The sequence below is a fragment of the Lathyrus oleraceus genome, chromosome 7 (assembly GCF_024323335.1).
Source record: "Lathyrus oleraceus cultivar Zhongwan6 chromosome 7, CAAS_Psat_ZW6_1.0, whole genome shotgun sequence".
Classification (NCBI taxonomy): Eukaryota; Viridiplantae; Streptophyta; class Magnoliopsida; order Fabales; family Fabaceae; genus Lathyrus; species Lathyrus oleraceus.
Genome location: NC_066585.1, coordinates 57,716,606 through 57,729,946, shown reverse-complemented (window position 1 = coordinate 57,729,946; position 13,341 = coordinate 57,716,606). Strand labels below are relative to the sequence as shown.

The 13,341-nt window shown below is 37.4% G+C and overlaps 1 protein-coding gene across 1 annotated transcript; it reads left to right on the top strand.

Moving 5' to 3' along the window:
* Positions 1 to 5,970: 5,970 nt before the first annotated feature.
* Positions 5,971 to 6,822, top strand: LOC127102002 (uncharacterized). The gene is made up of 2 exons (XM_051039426.1): positions 5,971 to 6,262; positions 6,563 to 6,822. Exons 1-2 carry the CDS (start codon positions 5,971 to 5,973, stop codon positions 6,820 to 6,822), a joined length of 552 nt encoding a protein of 183 aa, XP_050895383.1.
* Positions 6,823 to 13,341: the final 6,519 nt, after the last annotated feature.

Below are 13,341 nucleotides of genomic sequence, written 5' to 3'. Positions count from 1 at the left end.
TTATTTAAAGAACAACTGGGTATTCTAAAATCTATTCAAGTTTGTAGGAATATATGATTAAGAACATATAAAGAGAATATTGATTATTCTGCATCTTAAGTTTAGACTTTGGCTCTGAATATCACTTCTGAAGACTCTGGCTCTGATGGAAGATCCAGACTCTGAAGAAGTCAACTCTGAATAAAATTAGCCTATGGTGATCCAGACTCTGAAGCTTCAGAAGCCAAGAAATGAACTCTCAACTGATCATCCTCTGAAGAGTGAAGTATGAAGAAAGTCAACCTTTGAAGCAGAGTCTCTGCAATCGAGGTAACTCTAACAGACTCATAGAACTTTTGATCACGTGAAGCCTTAAGAAAAAATATCTTCTTGGTTGTCTGAACTTCAACAGATAATTTCTATTGTAGAAAGTTATTTTCTTTATGTGTCTAATCAAGTACAAAGGTTATCCAACCTTTTCATGAAAGTATTTAACGTATCTTTCCCCCCTCTCTATTTAAGGAGCAACATACTTGGAGAACAAGAATAACAATATAATACACTACATCACAAGACTCTCAACCTTGAAAATTCAAAGAGAAGATACTCTATCAAAATTTCTAGACTTAGAACCTCTTAACACTTGTATATTTTAGAATTTCTTAAGTCTTAAAGTCTTTTTAAGTTGTATTCTATCTGAACCTTTGATTGTATGTCAACTGTAGTTGTTACCCAAATCTCTTAACAGTTTGTTATAGAGTCAAAAGTATATTTCTTTAGTACTTGAGCATTAGAAGTCTCTTTCTTGTGTGCTTGATCATTGAAAGTATCTTACTTGTGTATTTGAGAAAATGAAGTCTCTTGCTTGTGTGCTTGAGCATTAAAAGTATCTTGCTTGGTGCTTGAGCATTTGTAATCAGTTTGGTTATAGTGAAAATCCCTTGGAAGTGCAAGGGGACTAGACTACTCTCAATTTGTGAGAGGAACCAAGATAACTACTTGTGTCTTTGATTTTACTTTCTTTGTTTCTGCACTTAATATTTTGTCTCTATCAAGTCTGATACTCTAAGTAAGATTCTGATAAGGACCCTCAAAAGTAAACCAAGGTTTTATGAAGTCAGACTCTGAACCAAGTTTTCATAATTTGATTAAGAACCATTGGTAGCAGAAGCTGAAAAAACTTTAAGAAGAAAAAGCCAACACAATTCAACCCCCTTTCTTGTGTTTTTCTCACCTTCAGTTGGTATCAGAGCCTGGTCTGTGCCAAACACTTAATAGTGGTGTAGGAAATATTTTGAGAAAAACACTTCTTTCTTTATCATGAGTGATTATGAAGCTGAATCATATCACTCTAGTGATGGTGGTCCTAGTCCACAACCCACTCCTCTTGGTAATGTTAATCATGATTATAGTACATTTGAAAGGAACAATTATGTTTCTAGACCTCCAACATTTAGCGGAGACTCTACTAAATTTGAATGGTGGAAAAGAAATATGTACACACATATGATAAGCCTTGATGATGATCTGTGGAACATTCTTGAAGATGGCATTGATATTCCATTTAATGGAGTAGGAATGGTAGCTGATAGAAAAACTCTCATACCTGCCTTAAAGAAGATCTATTTAAAAAATCATAGAGTGAGAGGCATTCTTGTAGATTCCTTTCCTTATTCCGAGTACATAAAGATCATTGACAAATCCTCTGCAAAAAATATTTTTGAATCTTTATGTGCTCCTTATGAAGGAAACCAACAAGTCAAGGAAGCCAAAACTAATCTTCTGGTTCAGTAATATGCATTTTTCAAGATGAAAAAAGATGAAAACATTGAAACCATGTTCTCAAGGTTTCAAGTTCTGGTGTCTAGACTTCAAGTATTGAAAAGAGTTATACCACATCTGATCATATCAAGAAGATTCTTAGGAGTCTTCTTGTTAGATACAGACCCAATGTGACAACTCTTCAGGAAGCTAAAGACTTGAACAATATCTGTCTTGATAATCTGATCAGTAATCTCCAAAGCCATGAGTTAGAACTCAGTGGAGATTAAGAACCAATCAAGAAATCAAAGTCGCTGGCTTTAAAATATGTTGGGGAGTTTGTTAAATCTTCACAAACTTGGGAGCAAAAAGAAGCCACTCATACCGAAGCCTCTGGTGAAGATTCAGATGATGATAAAATGGATTTCATCATAAAGAGATTTCAATATCTTGCTAAAAATAACATGAGGTTCTCTGACAGAGGATTTGGCTTTAAAGGAACAAGATCCAGAGTTAACAAATATGATCAGAAAGGGTGCTGCAACTGTTAGAAGCCTGGTTGTTTTATAGCTAATTGTCTAGCGATTCATAAGGACAAAGCAAAAAGGGAAGCTTCCAGAAGAAAAACTTTAGAAGCAAGTTCAAGAAAAGTCTCATGACAACACGAGATGAATTTGATGATGAAGAATAAACTGACAAAAATGAAGAAGAAGCAAATCTAGCTTTGATGGCTTCAACATTCTCAGACACATGATCAAAAGCTGGTTTTGAATCAGATTCAAAGGATACATATGAGGTATTTTCTAAACTCTCTAGATCTGATTTAATTACCTTATGTCAAGATCTAATGAATATATGTCAGGAGAAATCCATACATATGAAAATTATAAAAAAGCAACATGGTCTTATGAAAGATGAATTAAATTTCTCTACAAATAAGATTGAAAAACTTGAAAGAGATCAAATTGATTTAATAAAGAATATGTGTTGACAAATCACTTGATAAGTATGAGTTGGCTATTCAAGGGTTTATCATAAGTGGATTTAACATAACCAAACTTGCATCCATGATCTATGGTGTAAATAGAAGCAAAGGAGAAGGTTGTCGTTACTCAGAAAAATATTTTAATCCAAGGTCTGAAACCTTGAGTAAACCAACAAACCATTATTCTTCAAGCTCTACTAAAAAAGGGTTGTACTCTCAGTTTGTGCTTGCTACTAATGCTAAATTTTTAAACCAGTTAGAACTTATAATTGTAGAGTCAGAGGTTCTGAAGAAATCAAAACCTAAAGACCTCAAGGTTAAAAGTTCTAAAAGAATCAAAACCTGAGACCTCAAAGGCAGAGGTTTTGAAGAATATAGAACCTAAGACATCCATTTTCAAGGTTCCGGAAGGTCCAGAACCTAAGGCTAGGATTCATTTAAGACAACAAACTTTTAAATCTAAAGTATTGAAAGATTCAAAGCCCTATTACAAAGCTAAGGCTAAAAATAAGAGGAAGCCTATTAAAACTAACCTCAAAAAACCCATAAGAGTATGGGTCCTATAGAGTGAGATTACCTTTACTGCATATATGCTAAAAAGGAAGAACAAAGTAACAACTTCAGTTCCAGAACAATGGCTTATTATAACATATAATAGTAGAAAATCCTATGTTCGAAATCCTAACTCAGAAGGAGGAAGAAAATTTGGAGTGTGGAAGAAACCAGTAAGAAAAGATCACTGGTACTGGGAGGACTGAAGCTGATTAATCAAGAGCTAATGCTTTAGATGCTTAGCCAACCACTAAAGCTCATCCAGATGAAATGGTCTTTGAAAAGACTCGTGATGTTATTAGAGAGCATTCTCCGAACAAAGTGGTTCCTCAAGAACAATCTCATTAACATATCAGAAGTTGAACAAAGAAAGGTATGACAATTTCTTTATTTTTATTCAACAATTTCTAATCCTCATATTCTATCATCAGTGAATAAAACTTCACTTTTATGAAAGTAGAAATTCATTTCACTATGATAATACTACTTATATCTGAGTTGTAAAGAATCTTATTCTATCTCATAATCAAGCACTTTAAAAATCTTTTAAAAAATTATGTGCTTGCATCTCCTTGGAGAACCGGAGACTGATTGATCAAAAGCTACTGTGACCAGAAGCTCTAAACAAGCTTCTGGTGAATAATATCCTTTGAAGCATCTCAACCTCTGAAACTTTGAATAAGATTCATTGCCTCTGATATAAACACAAGTGGACAACAATTTTCATCTGACATTGACATCCGTCCACTTACGTGTGATGAATCTGAAACGTCTTCTGACACGTGGCTTGTAATTGTTGAGTAAAAACCCTTCAGATTATGATGATTTATCTTAGAAGTTGTGTATCCCTCCCATTTGTCTTTAAGTTTTGTTTTGATAAAAAATCATTTTCACTCAAAACACGCTACTTAATCAGACTCACACATTTCTCTATCTTTTCCCACACTTTTCTCTCTCAAGCCTTCTCTAAAAGACTGCCCATTTCAAAAGAAGCTATAAAACCCCTTTTGCAATGGCGTTATCATCTTATTAGCAAGCACCCATGAATGTAGAATTTGGTAAAAGTCAGTATATCAAACCCATAACCATTGAGATCAATAAGGAAGATCTGAAGCTCATTATGGAGTAGATTATGGATTCTGATTCCTTCAATATGAATGGTTACTCCCTATGGAGTTTCTTCAGAGTGCAAGAATGATCTTCATTCTTTGATATACTTAATGGACGAACATATCCCAATCTGGTAAAGGACTTTTGGGTAAGAGCTGAAGTTTATGATGAGCTTGATGCTTATATGGAAAAAAAATCAGAAGGTGTTGAAAGAAAACTCCTTGAAAGGAAAAAGCAGAAAGGAAATGGGTCTGAAGGAGTTTGGGGAAGTGGAAATTAGGTCATATGTGATGGATGTTGATGCCACCATCACTCAGAAGATTATTTCCAAGCTTCTTGGTGTGTTAAACATAGGAAGATTCACTCTGAACACCAAGGAAAGGAGTCCTGAAGCTGATCTCATCAAAATAAGATTGTTTGAGATTTCTTAAAAATACATGTTCATCTTCAGACTTTGGAAAGGTTAAGAACATGAAGACTACTTATAAGCTTCTGTTTAAAATCCTCATTGGTTGTCTGGTCCCTAGAGAAGGTAGCATTTATTAAATATCTTGGGATCATAGACACTTCATATGGTATTTGGTCAGTGAAGAGAACATCAATCTACTTGAGTACATCTTTCATCATTTATGTGAAGCTATCAAGGATAGCAAGAAACATAAAAAAAATAATGTACTCTATGCTAGACTTCTGTCTGAACTATTTCATCAGGGTAATCTGATTAACTCTCTAAAAGTTACTTTTGCTCATGATGATCTGAAGGAGATTCATGGGAACATCCTTTCCGCTTTAGTTTTGGATAACATGAAGCTTTTGAAGAAGACTGAAGTGGTATTATCAACATAACCTCTCAGAGTTAGAAGTTCAAAATATGCTTATCTTGAGGACTATCAAGTAATTACCAAGCATGAAAATCCCAAGGTAGTTATGATGTACATTAAGATGGAAAGAAAAGAAGTTTGGTGTGGTTCTGACCTATGAGGATTTACCAGATGAACCAATTGATGTGTGCAAAACTTCTAAGAAAATAAAACAAGTGGCTTTTAATGCTTAAAAAATTGTTTAGAATCCTCTTAAGAAGAAGGTTGTACATCAGAAGGAGATTCATAAGGAAATTGAAGAGGTAGTTTCCTCCACTGTCTTAATGCCCTCTAATACAAGAAGTGGAAGGACTTCTCATAATTAATCTTCATCTTTTGTCATCATTGATGCTCTTGTGAAGAAGAGGAAGTTGAGAAAGATGATTCTTCCTTCTGAAATTATAGAGGAAGATGAAGAGGAGGAAGAGGAAACTAAGGTATCTTTGGTCAGAAAGATAAAGGTTGCAGATGCTGAGGTTCAGAAGGTTATAGAAGGAGCTATTCAGAGGGGAGTACAATTGATTTTCTATGCTCTGATGGATCAAGCAGAGAAACAACCTGCTACTTCTAATGCTCAGTTGGAAGAAGTTGCTGCTGAAGGAGAAATTCTGGAAATTGATAAAGTTCATGTTGCTGAAGTTATTGCTGGGTTGAAAAATTGCCGAGGGTGCCTCTGAAGATAAATCTTCTAGTCTACCAGAAGGAGTTGTATCAGAAGATGCTATGAATCTTGCTTCTGAAGTTATTGGTGAAGAGGAGCAAGTTTCTTCAGATGCTATGGAGATTGATATGAAAAGTAATAATCTGAACTTTATCTTTAAGGATTGTTTTGATTCTTCCATCTTAAACCATATATCTCTAACACCCTCACCCAAACCATCTCCTAAACATACTCCATCACCTGTTCATAACAGATTTCAACTTTCAGAACCTGTGATAGATTCCCCTAACCCAACACCTATCATTCATATTCTAGAAAATGGTACAAATCTTGTTGACTCTGAACATCCTACTGGTAAAACCACTGATGATCAGAGACAACTAGCATATATTTAGGATTGTGAATAACCTCCACCTTTAAACACCATGTTTGGACCACCCATAAATATCTCTAGTGGGAAAGCTTCATCAACTTTTAGCTCAGAATCAGATTTTGATCCTATTGTCGCTTTTGGTCTCAAACATGTATCTCCCAAACCTGTCTTTATCAAATCTATCCAAGATATCCCTCTTCAAATATTCACCCTATAAAAACCACAACCCGAACCTTCTGAATAAAATAACTTATCTGTTAAATTTGAAGTTGAACATGCAGCTAAAGATCAACCAGAACCTTCACCTTCACCTAAAACCCAACGTGCAACTCAAACAAAACCCCAACCTACACCCCAACCCTCACCTAAACCAACACCTCAACCCGAACCTAGTTCTGTTCATAATCAATCTCAAGTTCAAGTTACATATGAACCCCATATTGAAACTGTACAAGTTTTTTTGGACCAACCTCCACCTGAAACCAACCTTAACCAAACTATTCAAGAAAACCAACCATATGCCCATCATTCCTCTCCTTAAAGAACATATGATATGTCAGAATCTAGAACAATAATTCTACCCATTCCCTCACGAACTGACATTCCACAAACAAACATTCCACCTCCTCCACCCTATATCCAAGCCCAAATGAAAGAATACAAAAATGTTCTCTTTAATAGATTGTAGAATTTGGTTACTGGGAGAACTACGACCTCTGACCCAGTAGCTTATGCTGCAAAATGGGACTCTCTCACAACCTCTATGGTATCAGTTCTTTAAAGTTTGAAGTACATTTACTTAGAGTCTGTTGCTTCTTCCAGTTAGAGGCAATAACTTCTGGAAGCAAAGTTGGCTTATGTTGCTGCTAATCAGGAAACCATGGCTAATGTTGGTTCTAAGTGTTGGCAGCAATTTTGGTAAAACAAAGAGTGTTCACAAGATATTGCATGTGATGTCTTAACATAAGATATCTATGTACCTGCTGGAGTTTGAAAATATAATTATGCAGGATTGTTTCAGGATGTCATACACGATGTCATGGCATCTGATATTATGTACCTGCTGGATATTTAAAATGGAATTATGCAGGATTGTTCCAGGATGTCAGACCCGATGTCATGACATCCTGTACACAGAATATTCAGGGTGAATGTTATGTGTTATGTGATTGCGCATTTAATGGCAATCTATGTATGATTGAAGATCTGATTTGCAAACGCATTCAATCATTAATTACAACCTGATGTACTTATTTTCCAAAGAGATCTAATCTGCTATCATGAGAAGATTTAATTGGAAAATAGTTTTAGGGTTTTCAAGATGTCCAAGCCCAGCTGAATGCTTCTATAAATAGGACATGGAAAAACCTGATTTGATACATAACCAATACTGAGCAAAATATTGAGAGAGAATAAGGGTTTGTGTCTTGTTTGGTTGTGTGACTTGTAAGCCATTCAATTCATCCATAGATGATTGAATTGGTCTGATTTGTGAGTTGTAATTGGTCACTCAAAGCTTTTAAGCATGAGTGTGTGTCTACTTGATTGAAACTGTTAAGTAAGATCAAGTGTGTGTCAACTTGATTGAAGCTGCTAAGTAAAATCAAGTGTGTGTCTTTGAAGAGTGTCTTCTTTTCATAAGTAATTGTTGTTTAAAATCACAGGTGTGATTGAGGGGGAGTGAGTGGGTTCTCATATCTAAGAGTACTTAGGTAGAAATCACACGGGTAGAGATTAGGTGAAAAAGACTGTAACTTGTTGAAGTGTACTGAGAGTCTTTGAACTGATTCTATTTAGTGGATTCCTTCCTGGATTGGTAGCCCCTAGACGTAAGTGAGTTGCACCAAAATGGGTTAACAATTGCTTGTGTCTTTTGCATTACTATTCATTATCTTTATCCTATTTGTATTATTCAGATATTAGTGTCGTGACATTACCTTCGACATCTTATATCTGATACCAGAATTTCAATTGGTATCAGAGCAGACATCCTGCTCTGGTTCTGGGTGAGATCTAGGGACAATACTTTCTGGTACCATGGAGAGAGATGGAGGATCTGTGCACAGGCCACCAATTTTAGATATATCTAATTATGACTATTGGAAACCTCGAATGGTAGCCTTCCTAAAATCTTTTGATAATAAGGCTTGGAAGGCTGTGTTAACAGGTTGGGAACATCCAATAGTTACTAAGGAAGGAGAAGCCACAACTGATAAGAAACCTGAAGAACAATGGTCCAAGGAGGATGATGATCTAGCCCTTGGAAATTCTAAAGCATTGTATGCAATATTCAATGGAGTAGACAAGAATATCTTCAGGTTGGTAAACAACTGTGAGGTGGCTAAAGATGCTTTGGACACTCTCAAGACCACTCATGAAGGCACCTCTAGAGTGAAGATGTCTAGACTACAGTTGCTCACCTCCAAGTTTGAAAATTTAAGGATGAAAGAAGATGAAAATATTCATGAATTTCATATGAGTATCCTTGAAATTGCTAATACCTCAGGAGCCCTGGGAGAGAAGATGTCAGATGAAAAATTAGTAAGAAAGATACTCAGGTCACTCCCTAAGAGATTTGCTATGAAGGTGACAACCATAGAAGAGTCTCAAGACATCTCCAACATGAGAGTTAATGAGCTAATTGGTTCCCTCCAAACATTTGAGATGGGAATGAATGATGGATCTGAAAGGAAAACCAAAAGCACAACCTTCATGTCAAACACAGAGGAGGAAAATAGTCAGGATGTTGATGAGGATCTGGAAAATGATGTAGCAATGCTGGGAAGACAGTTCAACAGACTGTTGAAAAAGATGGATATAAGATCTAAGGCTAATGTCAAGAACATCTCATCTGACATCGGTAAATCCAACAATGCTGGAAGAAGAACAAAGTCAGATGATAAGCCCAAAGAAGGAAAAGAAGTAAAGTGCTATGAATGTGATGGGTATGGACATATTAGAACTGAATGTGGAACCTACCTCAAGAAGTAGAAGATGAGTCTTGCTGCCACTTGGTCTGATGAGAGTGAAACAGAAGAGTCTGCAAATCTGGTGACTGCCCTGACTGGAAGATGGGGGTCTGATGAAGACTCAAGTGATGATGAAGTAACCTTTGAAGAGTTGGCCACTACCTACAGAAAGTTGTGTCACAAAAGTGCAGAGGTGTGTATACAGGTTGAAAGCCAGAAGAAGGTAATAACTCAACTTGAGAATGAGAAGGTAGAACACTTGGAAACCATCTCCAAATTAAAAACAGAAGCAGTGGTTCTGACTGCCAAGCTAGATGAAAGTCAACAAGTTGAAAGCCAGAAGAAAGTGATAGTACAGTTGGAGAATGAGAAGGCAGAACATGTGGAAACCATCTCCAAGTTAAAAACTGAAGCTATGTTATTGAATTCTAAACTAGAAGAGATGATCAAGTATGTAAGAATGTTAAACAATGGATCTGACTCCTTAGACAAGATTCTCTAAACTAGACAAATAACAGGAGACAAATCTGGCGTTGGGTATAATAAATCTAAGCCTGAGTGCAGTTACACTGGTTGCAAACCTAAATCCAAACCTAAGTGCAGCCAGATTAAAAGCAAACGTGAGATGTCACATCATATGTCACAACATCAGAAGGGAAGACAGCAGAAAGGGAAACACCAAAGATGGAGATGCCATTACTGTGGAAAACTTGGCCACCTGAAGCCCTTCTGCTATAAGCTGTATGGTTATCCTAGACCTATTCATCATCAGACTCACCATCAACCAAGACCCAAACATCACAGGCCTGTCAACAAGAAGCAATGGGTTTCTAAGACTAATGTTTCAAGTCTAATAGCTCACACTCCCTTCAGAGTTTCAGAAGATTGGTATTTTGACAGTGGGTTCTCCAGACATATGACTGGAAATAAAGACCTGCTAACTGGCCTTCATCCTCATGCCATAAGCTATGTAACCTTTGGTGATGGAGCAAAGGGTGAAATCAAAGGGATAGGTAAGCTTGATTGCCCTGGAGTTCCTGAACTTGACAAGGTCCTACTTGTTAAGGGCTTGACTGCAAATCTAATAAGCATCAGTCAACTATGTGACCAAGGCCTAAATGTTAACTTCACTAAAATTGAATGTCTGATTACTAACAAAGAAAGTGAAGTGATCATGAAATGAGTCAGGACCAAAGACAACTGTTACACGTGGAGCTCTCAAATTGGTTATTCCTCAAAATGTACCTTAGTCAAAGAAAAAGAGATGAAGATGATTATATCTGCTAAAGGAACTCCCAAATTGAAGACTGATGAAAGACAAGTCTGTGGGAAATGTCAGACAAGGACGTGACACCAGAAACTCAGACTTGACATCACTTCCAAAGGAGAAAAGCTCATGGTGGCTCAAATAGATAGGAGGTTGGATCAGATGGTTGAACATGTTGCTAGTCATATGCAGTCTGAAGTTGGAAAGAACTTTGTTGGACTTGAGCTACAAGTCAAGCAGATAGATGGGTCTATGTGTCTATCTCAAAGCAAATGTGCCAAGAACAATGTTAAGCAGATTGGGATGGAGAGTGAAAGGACACCTGCTCCTTTGAAAAATGAAAATGGTGTTTGTGTTGTATATCAAGTTGAATACAGAGCAACTGGAAGTAGCTGTTCTCAACAGGGTTAGTTGAAACTAATGTTGACTGAGTACAATGTCACACCCGATGTCATGACATTGTACTATGACAACCTGAGTGCTACAACTATGTCCAAAAATCCTATTCAGCACAGTTGGACCAAGCACATTGATTTTTGTCATCACTCCATTAGAGAATTTGTGGAAGACAAAATCACAGCTCTAAAGCATGAAATGCAATTAGCTGACAAATTTGCAAAGGTTTTGGATAATAATCAGTTTGAATGTTTAAGAGGGAAATTGGGGATTTTGATTCTTGTGAAGTTATAGCAATTAAAGTGGAGTGGAAAAGGTAATAAAAATATTTTCTGCCCACTTAAAAGAAAGAGCCACGTTAATGATAAATCATTACCTAGTATTGGAACTAGTATCTATGCCATTTCCACACGCTACCTCAACACAACCATTTCCATCTTCATCCAACTTCTCAGATCATCTCTGCTAGGGCAACAAACTTTTTCTCAAAAGTTCAGCAAAATGTCTCAACATCCCTCATCCTCTAGCTCAAAACCCACTCATCAAACAAGGACTCCCTCCGTGGAGTTTCTAGATGAAGACGTGTTGGACGTTACTCCTTTTTTTGTGATTCCAAGCGACGCCCCTGGCCCTTCTTCCATGGATGGAAGTAGTCAAGGTAACATTCCTGATAAACCTCCTCATAAGGATGACATGCACTTTACTGATCGAACCATTAGGAACCTAGTAACTAGGATTCTAAACGAAGGGCATGCAGTCAAGGGTGTTTCTACCCCTCTGTCTAGAAGGGACCCCTCACCTAAGGTGGAACCCCAAACTGAGAAAGATGATGATTCATCTAGATCAGAGAAAGAAGTGGCTGCTGAGGGATTATGCTCTCTAGGTAAAACCTTGCCTAGTAAGAAACCAGCAGTTGTTTCTCATGAGAATGCTGAGAATGTTATTAATCTAGAGGAAGAGAGTTAAGAAGAAGAAGAGGACACCTTGGTTCATCATGTAAAACCAAGTGTTGCTAGGAAATTGAAGACCAGAAAAGGGAAGACTGTGGCTGAGATGTTGACAGCAAGAACTAGGAAGAAGACTGCTGGTGTAGGACTCTCCAAATCATGGAGTAAAGTTGAGGTTAAGAAGAGGAAAGTCAGAGAGAGTTCTGACTATGAAGAGGATGTCGAAGACGATGTCCCAGACATCTCTCCTGCTAAAAGATAGGCTGTTAAAAAGTCCCCAGCCAAAGTGGCAGCTGTGCACTTAGACAACATCTCTTTCCATCTAGAAGATGGTGTTGCCAAGTGGAAGTTTGTCATTAAAAGGAGGGTTGTTGTTGAAAGGGAGCTGGGAAATGAGGCTGTAGAAGTGAAGGAAGTCATGGAATTGATTAAGGTTGCTGGACTAATGAAAACTATTATTGCTTTGCCCCAATGCTTTGAAGGGTTAGTAAAGGAGTTTGTTGTGAATATCCCAGAGGATATTTCTGAAAAGAGTAGCAAGGAATTCTGCAAGGTCTTTGTAAGAGGCAGATGTGTGAGGTTCTCCCCAACCATAATCAACAAGTTCCTAGGCAGAGGAACTGAAGGAGATGTGGATTTAGAGGCTACAGACAATGAAGTCTGTAGGACTATTACTGTTGGCCAAGTCAAGGAATGGCCTAGTAAGAAGCATCTATCAGCTGACAAGTTAACTGTTAAATATGCCATCTTGCACAAGATTGGTTCAGCCAACTGGGTGCCAACTAACAATATCTCAACCATCTCTAATGGTCTTGGAAGAATCATCTATGCTATTGGAACCAGGCTAAACTATGATTTTGGAAGGTTTATGTTTGAACAGATTGTTAGACATGCCTCCACTAATGCAGTAAAGCTGCCTATTGCCTTTCCATCCATCATCTGTGGAATTATCTTAAGCCAGCAACCAGGCATTCTCAACACAAGTGATATTCCCAACAGAAGGAAGCCTCCACTGTCCATTCACTACAAGTTGTTTGGAGGAAGCCATGTCAATGATGTTCTCATGACATCTGCAAGGAAGGAGCCTGCCTCTCAAGGTAGCTTGATTGATCAATTGAAGGAAACTTGTAAGGAGCTGGATACTGGTATTAGGGTTGCCAAGGCAAGGAAAGAGGCCTTGGAGGTTCTTACGTAGATTAGAGAAGGAAGAGATGGAGAAGGCTGGTGAGACCAAGGATTCAGATGCCAATACCTCAAGTGAGAGGTCCAATGCTCAATCTAGTGGCAATTCTGATTCTGAAGGTGAAGATGATGCTACTTCATCAGACTGAGTGGTAATGGTTCCCCCTGTTATGAAGACTGTATGTGTTGTTATGAAGACTGGTCCCCCTGGTGGTTTGGCTGTTTTGGATGCTGAAGAATTTGTTTTTTTTTGTTGAAATGTGTGTATTTTATGGCAGTCCTTACTGATGCCTTGTTGT